General features: G+C 50.1%; 2 protein-coding genes and 1 long non-coding RNA gene across 5 annotated transcripts; 2 read left to right on the top strand and 1 right to left on the bottom strand.

Annotated features, from left to right (window-relative positions):
• Positions 1-203: 203 nt before the first annotated feature.
• Positions 204-1,776, bottom strand: LOC9267804 (uncharacterized). Its single transcript, XR_010738909.1, has 2 exons — positions 1,651-1,776; positions 204-1,259 (listed from the first exon to the last, which is right to left on the bottom strand). It is a non-coding gene; the product is annotated as an uncharacterized lncRNA (long non-coding RNA).
• Positions 1,777-2,070: 294 nt separating this feature from the next.
• LOC4327488 (L-ascorbate oxidase homolog) lies at positions 2,071-4,783 on the top strand. Its single transcript, XM_015780144.3, has 3 exons — positions 2,071-2,626; positions 2,732-3,838; positions 3,940-4,783. The coding sequence occupies exons 1-3, from the start codon at positions 2,376-2,378 to the stop codon at positions 4,241-4,243; spliced, it is 1,662 nt and encodes a 553-aa protein (XP_015635630.1). The 5' UTR covers positions 2,071-2,375; the 3' UTR covers positions 4,244-4,783.
• A 5,282-nt stretch (positions 4,784-10,065) lies between these two features.
• LOC107281182 (zinc finger BED domain-containing protein RICESLEEPER 2-like) lies at positions 10,066-13,365 on the top strand. Of its 3 annotated transcripts, XR_010740816.1 has the most exons (6): positions 10,066-10,524; positions 10,673-10,841; positions 12,283-12,419; positions 12,521-12,838; positions 12,922-12,986; positions 13,067-13,365. XR_010740816.1 is itself a non-coding variant. In XM_026022041.2 (3 exons), coding segments are annotated over exons 1-3 (1,788 nt in total). In that variant the 5' UTR covers positions 10,950-11,116; the 3' UTR covers positions 13,068-13,365. The 3 variants fall into 3 exon arrangements, 1 of the variants encoding a protein (XP_025877826.2); XR_001546480.3 differs by having other exon boundaries at positions 10,068-10,524; positions 12,283-12,838; XM_026022041.2 differs by lacking the exons at positions 10,066-10,524; positions 10,673-10,841 and having other exon boundaries at positions 10,950-12,838.
• The last annotated feature ends 1,773 nt before the right edge of the window (positions 13,366-15,138 follow it).

Raw genomic sequence — 15,138 nt, forward strand, 5'->3', positions numbered from 1 at the left:
AAGTACCTTTCATTGACATCGAGATTCCAGTCCACACTAACATATGCTGTGACAAAAGGAATATGATTTTATTGACTACTTAACAAGAAATATATATTCCAATATAAGGTAACAAGCATCATTTTCATCACTATAAACATGTGCAGACGAACATATTTCAACACACACACACACACATATAAAAGAAAAAACGAAGAACCATCTGTCCCAAGCACATATGAAAATTTTATTTCATATCAGGTCACCAAAGATTAAAGCAGAGTTAAGACATGAGAAGGTTCTCACATAACTACATTTCGGAACAGCCTGCATAGGAAGGTTTAAGAAATAACATCTGTGTGAGAGTCAGTTATCCTTATACAACTTGGTTGTCTTGCCTTTCCATTGCCCTTCACTTTTCCTCCAGCTCTGAAACCAAAGCTGCAGCTGGTTCTCATGAGGTATATGCAAGCATGGATCGGTTGACCTATTCTTACTTCCTGAACATATCGTTATGTACTTTTTTGCACATTTCTTTCTTAACTATCCGCATTCTGTATTCTGCAGCAAGTAAATTTATCTGGAATGGAAAGGGATGCTCAGGATTGCTCTTGGCGTAGCCAGAGGACTAGAATAATTCATGAACTTACCAATCTGCCTATTATCCATAGAGACGCCAAGTCAACAAATATCCTTTTGGATGACAACCTTAAAGCAAAGGTTGCTGATTTTGGTCTGTCGAAGCTAGTTGCAGACACCAAAAAGGGTCATTTGGAACCTTTTTTTTTTGTGAACGAACCAGCACAGTTTGCGCCAATTTCATTGAATATAGGAGGAGTAAAAGTTACATGTACTGATGTACAGAAAAGAAAGAACTGTACAAAAGGGGAAAGGCCTAAGGAATTAAAAGTGCTAGGTGTTTCACTCCCGCTGAGGCCCTAGTTTTGGCTTCCTCCTTTTGGAACCTGAGACATGACACAGCAGTTCTCACAGAAGAGTGAGCTGTACAGCTTTGGGTCTGTCATGCTTGAGCTACTAAGCAGAAGGCTTCCCCTAGCGAAGGGCAGATTTATTGATCGGGAATTCAGGATGGCAATAGATGCAAGCAACTACGACTACTATGGCCTGCAATGCATCATCGACCTAGCTATTGACGACGCAACCATCTGCTACAGAGTTTGAGCATGCAGGGGCAACTACCGTGCACCCGTATTTTGGTTTGGTGGTTGCAACCAGCACAAGCAGCAGTAATACCAACATGGTGGAAGACCCTTCCAACCCTGAAATTAAGTAATGAAAAAGCACTAAAAACTTCAGAAGGAATCGCTCGATTTCTCTCTAAGGCACGACGTTTTTTACGCACTAGTTTCCTTGATCCTTGCTCCTATTGCACACATTGTTTCTCAAGGAATCAAGGATTACAATTCCCAAAATTCCCCAGTTCTCTAAAATCATAGGTCACCTTCCGAGTTCCGAATAACCAACAGCGACCAGGAATTCATCCCGTGAAGGAAAAAAGAAAAACAAATCATTCACGAACACATCGACCTCCAAACAACATCACAGAAATTCATACTCCTATATTACTGAGTTTGAGCCCGACGCAGTTCGAAGACTTAGGGCATGGATTACACTAGCGAGATTGCGAGAACAGGGAGAAATGCAGCGCACCTGTGCGCCGCTCGCCGCTCGCGGATTTCAGCGCGGGCTCGGCCGGCGGTGGCGCGGAGCGCCGTGCACTTCCGCCGCGGATTCGGCTCTACTCCTCTCCACTCCACTCCCCCACCTCCCGTCTCTGCCTCTCCCCTCGCGCCGTCAGCTACTTCCCTGCGAGGGCTAGTGTGCCTCTCCCACTAGGGGTAAATCAGCCCAAAAGGCCCAACTATCGAGACATTTCATGGACAAGGCCGAACGGGCCGGCCCAGACACCAAGAACCATCTCGTCCCACGCGGCGACCAGCACCGACGTGGCGTGCGTGCGTGCGTGCATGCATGCATGCGGCGGAGGAACGAGTCAAAGGTTGGGGGGGAGCCCCCGGCGGTGCCGAGGCGAGCGGACGCGCGGGCGTTGCGGCCGTTGGGGCGAAAGCCGTCCATCCGCCCGCCCACGGAGGCGCGCCACGGACACGTCCGGCGCGCTCTCGCGGGCACCGCTCCTTCCCGCGGCCGCTCCACGCATATAAGCCACGCCTCCTCCCGCCTCCCCTCCCCACCACCGTACACACCCCCACCCTGCCTCTCTCCGCACCGGTCTCGCACCCACCTGAGACCGGCCGCCGTTTCTCGGTGTCTCTCTCTCTCTGCCCGCTCCGGCGAGAGGGGGTGCCACACACACGTACGTACGGGAGGATCAGTGCAACAAGTGACCGCGCGCGTGCGTGCTCTCCCCCCGACCGATGACAACGATGCGCGCCTCCGCCGCGCTGCTGCTGGTGGCGGCGGCGGTCCTCGCCGCCGTGCGCGCCGAGGACCCGTACCACTTCTTCGATTGGAAGGTGACGTACGGGACCAGGACGATTATGGACGTGGCCCAGAAGGTGATGCTCATCAACGACATGTTCCCCGGCCCAACCATCAACTGCAGCTCCAACAACAACATCGTCGTCAACGTCTTCAACCAGCTCGACCATCCCCTCCTCTTCAACTGGTACGTATACGTACATTGGTATACATGCATGCATACATCGATCCGTTATTGATGTTGAGCTGATCGATCATTTTGGTATGTACGTGGCAATGCGACGCGATCCAGGCACGGGATCCAACAGAGGAAGAACTCGTGGATGGACGGAATGCCGGGGACGAATTGCCCGATCCAGCCGGGCACAAACTGGACGTACAAATGGCAGCCCAAGGACCAGATCGGGACCTTCTTCTACTTCCCCAGCATGGGCATGCAGCGCGCGGCCGGCGGCTACGGGATCATCACCGTGCACAGCCGGCTGCTCATCCCGGTGCCCTTCGACGAGCCGGCCGGCGACTACCCGGTCCTCGTCGGCGACTGGTACACCAAGGACCACACCGTGCTGGCGAAGAACCTCGACGCCGGCAAGAGCATCGGCCGGCCGGCGGGTCTCGTCATCAACGGCAAGAACGAGAAGGACGCGTCCAACCCGCCCATGTACACCATGGAGGCCGGCAAGGTGTACCGGTTCCGCGTCTGCAACGTGGGGATCAAGACGTCGCTCAACGTGCGCATCCAGGGCCACAGCCTCAAGCTCGTGGAGATGGAGGGCTCGCACACCGTGCAGAACAGCTACGACTCGCTGGACGTGCATGTCGCCCAGTGCGTCTCCTTCCTCGTCACCGCCGACCAGAAGCCCGGCGACTACCTCCTCGTGGCCTCCACCCGCTTCTTGAAGGAGTACAGCGCCATCACCGCCATCGTCCGGTACAACGGGTCGAACACGCCGGCGTCGCCCAAGCTGCCGGAGGGGCCGAGCGGGTGGGCGTGGTCCATCAACCAGTGGAGGTCGTTCCGCTGGAACCTGACGGCGAGCGCGGCGCGGCCCAACCCGCAGGGGTCCTACCACTACGGGCAGATCAACATCACGCGCACCATCAAGCTCTGCACCAGCAAGGGGAAGGTGGACGGCAAGGAGCGGTTCGCCCTCAACGGCGTGTCGCACGTCGACGACGCCCAGACGCCGCTCAAGCTCGCCGAGTACTTCAACGCCTCCTCCGGGGTGTTCGAGTACAACCTCATCGGCGACGTGCCGCCGGCCACCACCGTCCCGCAGAAGCTCGCGCCCAACGTCATCTCCGCCGAGTTCCGCACCTTCATCGAGGTCGTCTTCGAGAACCCCGAGAAGAGCATCGACTCCTTCCACATCAACGGCTACGCCTTCTTCGCCGCCGGGTAAACACATGCACAAACGTATAAAGTTCCATGCTCGCTCCGTTCTTGGTGATCGATCGCCATCGCCATGCATGAATATATGGATGTGTGGGTGCGTGCAGCATGGGGCCGGGGATATGGACGCCGGAGTGCAGGAAGACGTACAACCTGCTGGACACGGTGAGCCGGCACACGATCCAGGTGTACCCGAGGTCGTGGACGGCGGTGATGCTGACGTTCGACAACGCGGGGATGTGGAACATCAGGTCCAACATGTGGGAGAGGTACTACCTCGGGGCGCAGTTGTACGTCAGCGTGGTATCGCCGGCGAGGTCGCTCCGGGACGAGTACAACATGCCGGAGATAGCCCTCCGCTGCGGCAAGGTCGTCGGCCTGCCGATGCCGCCGTCCTACCTCCCCGCATAATAAAGCAGAACCCCCAACCAAGCTCAGGAACCCATCCATGGTGCTAGCTGCTGCTGTACACACAAACAACGCAGGCGACAGGGAGAGCACGAGTTTTTCCGTTTCCTTTTTTCGTACGTCCCCCCGTTTATTCTTCTTGCTCGGTTTACTTTCTCTTTCGAGGAATAAAATTGGGCTTCAAGATCGACGGCTTCAATTACCTGATGTCGTCACACCGGAACGAGGATGAAAACACAGCAAGGAGAAAGATTGGCCAGCGAGATGCATGGAATGCATACAAAAGCTCGAGATGCCCTCTCGAATCGTCGTTGCATGTAGTAGGAGTATTGATTCTACCTGATCGTCAATTAATTTATCCCCCAGTTAATAAGTCCTTCAAACCAATTGATTGTTCTGTGTCTATAATATATATGTACATGAGTATCTCCTCTCGATTGTTTTGATGTAATTTTTGGTTATTTCTATCCTCGATTTTGTTCGGTACTTCACCTTTGTAAGCTGTTGTTCCGATAGATGAAAATCACAGTAGTATATGAGACATATGGATGTGCAATTCAGTGTACCTTTTGAATTCGATCAGATTTGCATTTTCAGTGCCATGCAGCAAGTGATTTGCGTTTTGTGCAATTCTGTATGACTCTGTTTTCTTCAGCCAAAAACAAGCATATGCCTGGCTAGCTGGTATCCCATATAACTTTACTAATACGTGGGCATTGATGTATGGATCGAATGCTGTTAGCTTTGCCAGATATTGTAGAGTAACGGTTTCAAAAAGATATTGTAGAATAGATGTCGAAACTAGATTTCGGCAATAATAAAAGGGGTAGCGCACGAGCCCTAAAAGTGGATGGATGCGGAGACAAAGGATTTAGATAGGTTCAGGCCCTCTCAATGAGAGGTAATACCCTACTCCTGTTTGGGGATTTGAATCCGCCGGGTGTGTATTGATCTGACGATCTAGTTGTGTCATGCCCCCTAGAGGGCCTCCTGCCCACCTTATATAGGATGGGGGGCAGGATTACAAGATAGAAACCTTAACCAACACGGTATCGGTTTCCTAAATCTACTTTACAATCTTATCAAATCAGGACTTTAGGCCGTTCCATAATATACAGGGAAACGTAATACCCAAGTCATAATCTGTTACATATTTCATATATATAAGTTATCCCCTATAACTAGTCGGATAACCATGCCGTGTGGGTATGGGGTACCCATAATCTCCACAGTAGCCCCTGAGACCTTCACAGTCGAAAAGATAATCTTCTCTCGAACTAGATTACTCCAAAACCGAGTACTTCAATCATCTTTGCCATGGTCTCCCGAGTATTTTTACCAAATCTGAAGACTGTGGAGGGCTGAAAAAATAAAGTCAGGTGCATCGACTAGATGCACCGAGTGGTTTCGATAATTGTAGTCAACCAAGCGACTTAATATTAATATGTAGCATATGCGGTGTGAATCCCTGAATAATATGATCCAAGTGATATACCGACTGCTTTGTAAAATATGATGAGTGTAACCTAAAGTTGGCTACATCATTGAAAATTCACATAGCAAAATAGCTATAAAGAAGCTTGTATGTTGTGAATAAAGAAATTTCCAAAGTATTGGGCATACGCCATACGCACACTGCTTTAACAGATGTGCTTAAGTCCCTAGAAGACACATGGTTCCACCACACCTGGAAATATATGGCATATGTGGTATAAAATCCGAGTAAATAAACTCATAAAGGATTTACCAACCGCCTGAAAAATGACCACAATATATAATCAGCCTAAGCCATAATATTGGTCAATAAAAATGCACACTTACGTGGCAAAAAGCAATGATATTGTATCCAATCAATTGCTTAAAAACCCAAACAGCACCATGACTATATAAAAAAGTCAGCGGGCCAGCTATATAAAGCTTTACTGTTTGACACCTTTTAAGATGCATTGTACCAACTCCTAAAAAGTTAAGTAACTGTGGTATAAAAGGATTTTAAGGTATTGGGCACTTGATCACGCGCACTTTGGCCTAAGCAAAAAGTGCCTAAGTCCCTAAAAGAACGTGACAGGCCACACCTGAAAATATGGGCTGCAGACATATTAGGCCTAGGCCAAAAAATATGCCTTCGACACCCTTTAAAGGATGACGCATGTAACATGCTCCCGAGTAATAAATCTTCCAGGTATTATAGACCAAATGTAGCTCATATGAATAGCTTCTGATCTGAGTGGTTATCCCTTATGGGATACTCCAAAATAGATGTAACAATTGAATCCCGACTGGTGCAAGTATTCAGTTGATAACCCTTACGGGGAATAATAAATAGTCCAGTCTTTGAGCATAGAAAATAGACCCATGATCATGAATTCATGTTGCATGTATCCGGAACAAGTCCAAATTGAAGGTATGATACTTGTGTTTGATCTAGTAAGCCCCTGATCATATAGCTTGTCCTTCTGTCGTAGTCATAATAGTCCATTGATGGTAGCTGACGCAGTTGGCATAGAGACAAGACGACCAATATAGAGATAACATTGCCTAGCAGAGGTGGCAAAAATATTAGTGGTAGTGAAGATAGTGATTCCAATCAAAAGTGATGAAGTTGCACAGCCGCAGAGGCGAAGAAACCAGTCGGCAGCAATCAGGTCAGCTAGCAATGAAGATGAAGGCCCCCAACAACAATGACAGAGCAGTCGGCGGCGACGAAATAATCAGTCGGTGGTGATGAAAGCAAGCCGACGGTGAAGATGTAGACACGCATCAAAGACGATGACGAAATCCACCAATCATGAAGATGAAGAAAATACTTGACGACGACAAACGCAACCGACATGATGAAGATGACGATGTCGGTGATCCAGCCAATAGCAGTGTAGCAACCAATGATAATGACAAAGACGCTCATCAGCATTTGCATAGTAGGTCAACCGTGAAGGTGAAATAATAAGTCGGCGAAAACATAATCATCCATTAGCAACAACAGAGATGTCAGGGTCGATGAAGCAGAGGTGCGAAATATTTGAAGTTGTTGAAGTAGAATGTCTGCTCCGAAGCAAAGATGAAGATAATGACTCCTGGAGTTGACTCGTGGGTTGATGAATTGATTTCTTCAGCTTGACATAAAATTTGTCAAATTTTGAGCCTTGTATTTGTGTAGCCCCCGACTCTTTGATTAGTTGGGAAACAACTAAACATAGAGTCGAGAACTGTAGCTTCTTGTCATCGAATAGTCATTGCTTGATTGAAGATATGTGTTGAAGATGTCCAAGTAGAAATCCTGAATATTGGAGAGCCACTTGTTGTAGTAAAATAACACGGCATCGCATGCCGAGATGTCGAGGTTCACAAAGACGTCGTGGTTGGTGAAGTAGCAAAACTTGCGAAGTAGCAGCAATAGAGTTTGCCAGTGACGAAGATAATAAAGATGAAGTCGCTCCACCATGATGACAAAGTTGCATCGCCGTGATGAAGTGAACACGAGTCGGCGGCAACAGAAGCAAACTGGTAGCGAAGACGCGCAGTTGTGAAGATAAAAGCACCAGTCGGCGGCGGCATAACCAGTCGGCAACGGAAGACGATGATGTCCATCAGTAGTGGTAGCTGTCTAAACCAGACGTAGAGGTGAGGGCACTAGTCAGCAGCAGATGTAGACAGCTTGCGTTGAAGATGATGATGCTTATTAGCGGTGATGGTGATGTAGCCAGCCGTGAAGAAGATAGCATCAGTTGGCGTCATAACAGGCCAGCCGTGCAGGCGGTGACACCAGTCGGCGGCGGACGAGGCGGCCGGTCGGTGAAAGCGTAGACGCCCAACAACGGCAGCATAATAGGCCAGCCGTGCAGGCGGAAACACCAGTCGGCGGCGGACGAGGCGGCCGGTCGGCGAAGACGTAGACGCCCAACAACAGCGGCATAATAGGCCAGCCGTGCAGGCGGAAACACCAGTCGGCGGCGGTCGAGGCGGCCGGTCGGTGAAGACGTAGACGCCCAACAACGTCGGCATAATAAGTCAGCCGTGCAGGCGGAAGCACCAGTCGGCGGCGGACGAGGCAGCCGGTCGGTGAAGACGTAGACGCCCAACAACGGCGGCATAAAGGCCAGCCGTGCAGGCGGAAACACCAGTCGGCGGCGGTCGAGGCGGCCGGTCGGTGAAGACGTAGACGCCCAACAACGGCGGCATAATAAGTCAGCCGTGTAGGCGGAAGCACCAGTCGGCGGCGGACGAGGCGGCCGGTCGGTGAAGACGTAGACGCCCAACAACGGCGGCATAAAGGCCAGCCGTGCAGGCGGAAACACCAGTCGGCGGCGGACGAGGCAGCCGGTCGGTGAAGACGTAGACGCCCAACAACAGCGGCATAAAGGCCAGCCGTGCAGGCGGAAACACCAGTCGGCGGCGGTCGAGGCGGCCGGTCGGTGAAGACGTAGACGCCCAACAACGGCGGCATAAAGGCCAGCCGTGCAGGCGGAAGCACCAGTCGGCGGCGGACGAGGCGGCCGGTCGGTGAAGACGTAGACGCCCAACAACGGCGGCATAAAGGCCAGCCGTGCAGGCGGAAACACCAGTCGGCGGCGGCGAAGGCAAGCCGGTCGGTGAAGACGTAGACGCCCAACAACGGCGGCATAAAGGCCAGCCGTGCAGGCGGAAACACCAGTCGGCGGCGGCGAAGGCAAGCCGGTCGGTGAAGACGTAGACGCCCAACAACGGCGGCATAAAGGCCAGCCGTGCAGGCGGAAACACCAGTCGGCGGCGGCGAAGGCAAGCCAGTCGGTGAAGACGTAGACGCCCAACAACGGCGGCATAATAGGCCAGCCGTGCAGGCGGAAACACCAGTCGGCGGCGGACGAGGCAGCCGGTCGGTGAAGACGTAGACGCCCAACAACGGCGGCATAAAGGCCAGCCGTGCAGGCGGAAACACCAGTCGGCGGCGGTCGAGGCGGCCGGTCGGTGAAGACGTAGACGCCCAACAACGGCGGCATAATAAGTCAGCCGTGCAGGCGGAAGCACCAGTCGGCGGCGGACGAGGCGGCCGGTCGGTGAAGACGTAGACGCCCAACAACGGCGGCATAAAGGCCAGCCGTGCAGGCGGAAACACCAGTCGGCGGCGGCGAAGGCAAGCCGGTCGGTGAAGACGTAGACGCCCAACAATGGCGGTATAAAGGCCAGCCGTGCAGGCGGAAACACCAGTCGGCGGCGGCGAAGGCAAGCCGGTCGGTGAAGACGTAGACGCCCAACAACGGCGGCATAATAGGCCAGCCGTGCAGGCGGAAACTAGGGCTGGCCAGGAAGCTCGTGGCTCGTTAGCTCGCTCGGCTCGTGAGAAGCTCGGCTTGGCTCGGCTCGGCTCGTTTGGTTTTCCTAACGAGCCGAGCTTGCATTTCAGCTCGTTAGAGATAACGAGCCAGCTCGAGCTGGCTCGCGAGCCGCTCGCGAGCCTTAACGAGCCAGGGCAGATGAGAATGGAGGCCCAGCCCAACAGCCCAACTCGGTTGCCGGCCTGCCGCCTGCCGAAAACCCTAGTACTCCCAGACGGCCTGACGCCCAGAGCCCCAGACCCCAGTCTATCCCCAATTCCCCATTCCCCAATTCCCGATCTGGCTTGGCGGCCGATCTCGTCTCCTCCCCTTCTCTCGTTCTCGTCTCCGACCGACTCTCCTCCCTGGCTCCCCGCCGGCCGCCGCCAGCCCGCCAGCCACCACCACGGGCCCACGGCTGCACGGCACCACCCGCCAGCCGCCAAGCCAGCCATCGCAAGGCGCCGCCGCCAGCCGCCACCGCCAAGCGCTGCCACCAGTCGGCACCGCCACGCGCTGCCACCAGCCACCACCGCCAAGTGCCGCCGCCTGCCGGCACCGCCAAGCGCCGACGCCAGCCACCACCGCCAAGCGCCGCCGCCAGCCGCCACCACCGCCAAGCGCCGCCACCAGCCACCCGCCAGCCGCCGGCGCCACGCGTTTGAGAAGCAACTCAACGCCGCCGTCCACTGAAGGAACTCGACGCTGCCATCTCGCCATCCACATTCCACGCCGCTGCTTACTGACATGGAGGAGGCGCCGCACCCGCAACCACCAAGCGTGGAATCCCAGAGCAAATGCGCGAGCGCGAAGCCAACCTCGTCGGCAGCTACAGGTGCAGGTGCAGCGGCACGTACACGCTCCGCACGGATTGCTCAAACCAAGGTTGGCCGTAGTCGAGGATCCGCAACCGCAAGGACCGCAATCGCAAGTGGGGCAATTGGATCGCCGTCACCGGCATCAGCATCACGAGCTAATGTGTCCACGACCGTGGTATGTATCTAAATTCCACAATCACTTGATTTATACCACTGTGAATTTTGCATTTAGCTTTGAATGAATCGCTATACCTACTAGGCTACTACCAAGGCAGCTAGCAGCTAGTAATCAGTTTGTGTGTGTATGAATTGAATTTGTGCAGGAAATGGACATGGTGGCCATTTCAGATGGAGGGGAGGATGAAGAAAACAGCTTTGACTTGAATGATGAGATGTCGGTGAGCCTACCTTCGTCAAGAAGCAGCAGTGAGGGAGAGGATGGAGATGACACATCAAAGACTCAAAAACGAGGTGCAAAAAGGCCAAAGGCAGGTATTTCACTATCTCCTTCTAAAGTTAAGATAACAAGAGGAAAGCGTGCTAGTTGTTGGAAATATTATAAGGTGATCAATGTTCCCTCCAAGAAGGAAAAAGGGAAAATGGAATGTAAGGCAAAGTGTAGGTTTTGTCATCACAACTATGCATATCGCCCTGGGGGAACCACTACAACACTAAATCGTCACTTAGATAAGTGCACAATATATCTGAACAAGCTTGCAAAGGCTAAAGCTCAAGGTACACTTGATTTTCCTTTAGCTGATGGTTCTATGGTTGTGCATCCTACTGAGTATGATCATGATCACACTAAACTTTTGATTGCCCGTATGATAATTCTACATGATTACCCATTTAGAATTGTTGAGCATAAAGGGTTTAATGCCTTGATGAAGTGGATGAATCCTAGCTATGAATTCATTGGTCGCAAGGCCATAAAAAGTGAATGCATGAAATTGTATGAATCTGAAAAGGAACATCTCAGGAAAAGTCTTAGGGAGGCTGAGACCATAAGTTTAACTACAGATATGTGGACATCAAATCAAAACCTTCAGTATATGTGTTTGGTGGCTCATTACATAGATGTTAATTGGGTTTTGCAATGCCGTGTCCTAAACTTTGTTGAGGTGGAGCCTCCTCACACCGGTATTGTCATAGCTCAAGCTATTTTTGATTGCTTGGTTGATTGGAAAATAGAGGACAAGGTCATGACAATAACCCTTGATAATGCTTCAAACAATGACACCGCTGTTTCAAATTTGAAGTCTAAGCTTGCTGCTAGAAAGAATGCTCAGTTTGATCCAGATTATTTCCATGTTCGTTGTGCTGCCCACATAGTTAATTTGGTTGTTAATGATGGCCTGCAACAAATTCAATCTTTGATAACCAATGTTAGGAACACTGTGAAGTACTTTAAGAAGTCTCCAGCCCGTATGTATAAGTTTGTGGGTGTGTGCAACACTTATTCAATTAAAGTTGGTAGAGGGTTGTCTATTGATGTTAAAACAAGGTGGAGTTCGACCTATCGGATGCTAGAGACATGCATTGAGTATAGAAATGGTTTTGATTATTATGCTGAATCAGACACCAAATATGAATGGCTACCTTTACAATCTGAATGGGATTTGTTTGAGAAAATTCAGCCAATCTTGGGAACAATGTCTGGTGCAACCACTGCATTTTCAGGGTCAACCTACCCCACTGCCAATGTTTTCTATCCATACATAGCTAAAGTTAAGATTGCAATATTAGCTTCTAGAGCACAAGCACAAACTGCACTGTTAGAAGCTGCAAGGTTAGGGCAGCAGTCTGGACTTTATGAACCTGACCCTAATGATGTATTGCTGGTGACTATGGCTGATGCAATGTTGGAAAAATTCAATAAATATTGGGAGAACACAAACAATATCATGATCATTGCTACAATCCTTGACCCTAGGTTCAAAATGAGGTACATTAGATGGTGCTTCAGTGAATTTTTTGGTGAGACAAGGTGTGTAACAGAGGTTGCTGCCATAACTGATGAGATGGAAAAACTCTACAGAAAGTATGAGCGGATATGTCGCCACAACCAAGGTGGGAACAGTCCACACAATGGTCACTCGGCCTCATCCTCAATCTCTACTACCACCTCATTGGCTTCAATTATTCCAAGTGGATTTCAATCCTTTTTGCAGTCAAATGCTAAAGAATCCTCAAAGTCTGAGTTACTCATCTATCTAGATGAACCAAATGTGTCCCTCGAAGATAGCACTTTCAACTTACTCAATTATTGGAAGGTAAATGCCCATAGGTTTCCTGTTGTGTCCAACATGGCAAAGAGGTTCTTGGCTGTTCCAGCTAGCAGTGTGTCATCAGAGTCCACTTTTAGTACCGGGGGAAGAATTCTTGATGACTACCGGAGTTCTTTGAAGCCAGAAACAGTTCAGGCTTTGGTTTGTGCTTCAAGCTGGATAAGAGCCTCTCAAAATGACAATAGTGCACCTATCCCTGTGGTATGTAATGCAATGATTATTTTTTATTCTTTATTTTTGTCAAGTCTTTTGTATAAAATGTTCACTTTGGACTGTTTTCATAGGGAGAAAATGGAGATGATGACATCGAAATAGTGGACTTCCCCAATTGTGTGGTGGCAAGCAACTAGTAGGGACAATTTATATTTATTTAATAAGTTTATGACTTTCACCCATTTATATCATACTCTATAATTTGTTTACCTGCAGGCTACAAGCCTACACCCTATGGGAGAAAGGGAGTGTGGGACTATGGGAGAAAGGGAGCTGCCAATTGCCATGCTATTTGTGTTTTGTGTTTATGTGCAACTGTGTTGGATGAAATCATGAAAATGATGAACCTTGCAGGCTGCAGCTTTACTAGTTATGCACTTATGCTAAATATTGGTGTATTGAAGTATTGAACTATTGAACTTGAAGCATGGATTATTGTACTGGACTGAACCTATGTTTAATTACAGTCTTTTGTTGAACTATTTTGAAGTTAATTGCAATATGTGATGAACTGATGATGTATGTCACTATGTCAGTAACTCAGAATGTGTCATTGTGACTGTGGAGTACTGGAGTGTGGACGTTTATGTACTTGTGAAATGTGTTTAATCCAAGACTTTGAGTAGATTACTTATATGTGAATGTGATTTGTTGCTTTGATATTTTCATGTAACAATTTATCATACTATCATTGCATGCTTGGCTGCTTGCTGTGTTGGCTGTTGCTGAGGGCTAGGGGCAGTTTTTGGATGGTTTGGCTCGCGAGCTTAACGAGCTAGCTCGAGCTTTTAAACGAGCCGAGCCGAGCTGGGTTTTTAGCTCGTTAGGATAACGAGCCGAGCCGAGCCAGCTCGTTATCCTAACGAGCTTTACCGAGCCGAGCCGAGCCGAGCCGAGCTGGCTCGATATCCACCCCTAGCGGAAACACCAGTCGGCGGCGGCGAAGGCAAGCCGGTCGGTAAAGACGTAGACGCCCAACAACGGCGGCATAATAGGCCAGCCGTGCAGGCGGAAACACCAGTCGGCGGCGGTCGAGGCGAGCCGGTGGTGATGTTCTGACTGATCCATTCCTGGAGCGTAAGAGATAAGCTTAAAGCCATGAATCCCTTTTATGCATATCTGGATCTGGATCCTGCAGAACAAACATATAGGATGAGTAGTATCTGATATAAATATAATACTCGAGAAAAAATCAAGTATTTTAAAATATTTATAAATATGTATTTCTCCTCTTGTCAATTTTGATTTCCCCGAGCAGATGACTCTGTACGTTTAAACACTCTGCCCGACTAGTCATAACCACCAAGCATCGGGAGTCGGCCTAGGCACTTCCCAAACATGCATATGAGTGACATGAGTTCGTCATTAATGGAACAAAGTTTCACGGATCAGAGTTTACTACTCGGGTACTTTTGCAATTGTTAAGAGCAGAAAATAAATTTATCTCATCTCTATGCTTTTGATTTATTCCGAATAATACTTAGCACCTTGCGTTACTCGGTCCATCCAACGAGCCCCCGGGTGCTAGGAATCGGCCCAAAGGCAACCATCCATTGGCAAACCAAACGGAAAGCATAGGAAGATAGAACTCCATAACTCGATAGGTACTTTTGTACTCAGATTATGTCGCAAGCAATCAAGATAAATATTATGAAAATTGTTTAAAAAATACGATATAACATCTATAGCCCCCGACTCACTAGTCAACGGCGAACCAGTTGATGTAGTGAGGCAAAGGAAAAGACAAAATATCATATAAAGAATAAAATAAATGATGACTTAGCTTTGTCGTATTCCCTCGATGACAGCAGAAGTAGCCGATGTGGGAATAAAGCAGTCCATCAATGGTGACAAAAACACCAGTCGGCGCCAGTGGAACCAAGCCAGTGGTGTAGATGATGAAGCCCATTAACAGCGGTGGTGTGACCAACCGACCGTATAGGCGGGGACACCAGTCGGCGGCGACGGAGGTAGGCCGGTGGTGATGACGTAGACGCCCATCAACAGCGGCATAATAGGCCAGCTGTGAAGGCGAAAGCACCAGTCGGCGGCAGACGTGGCGGTCGGTCGGTGAAGACGTGGACGCCCATGAACAGCGGTGTGACCAACCAACCGTATAGGCGAGATCACCAGTCGGCGGCTACGGAGGCAAGCCGACTGTGAAGTCGTAGACGCCCAACAACGGCGGCATAATAGGCCAGCCGTGTAGGCGGAGACACCAGTCGGCCGTGACGGTGGCAAGCCGGTGGTGAAGTCGTAGACGCCCAACAACGGCGGCATAATAGGCC

Source organism: Oryza sativa, chromosome 1 (genome assembly GCF_034140825.1).
Source record: "Oryza sativa Japonica Group chromosome 1, ASM3414082v1".
NCBI classification, from domain to species: domain Eukaryota; kingdom Viridiplantae; phylum Streptophyta; class Magnoliopsida; order Poales; family Poaceae; genus Oryza; species Oryza sativa.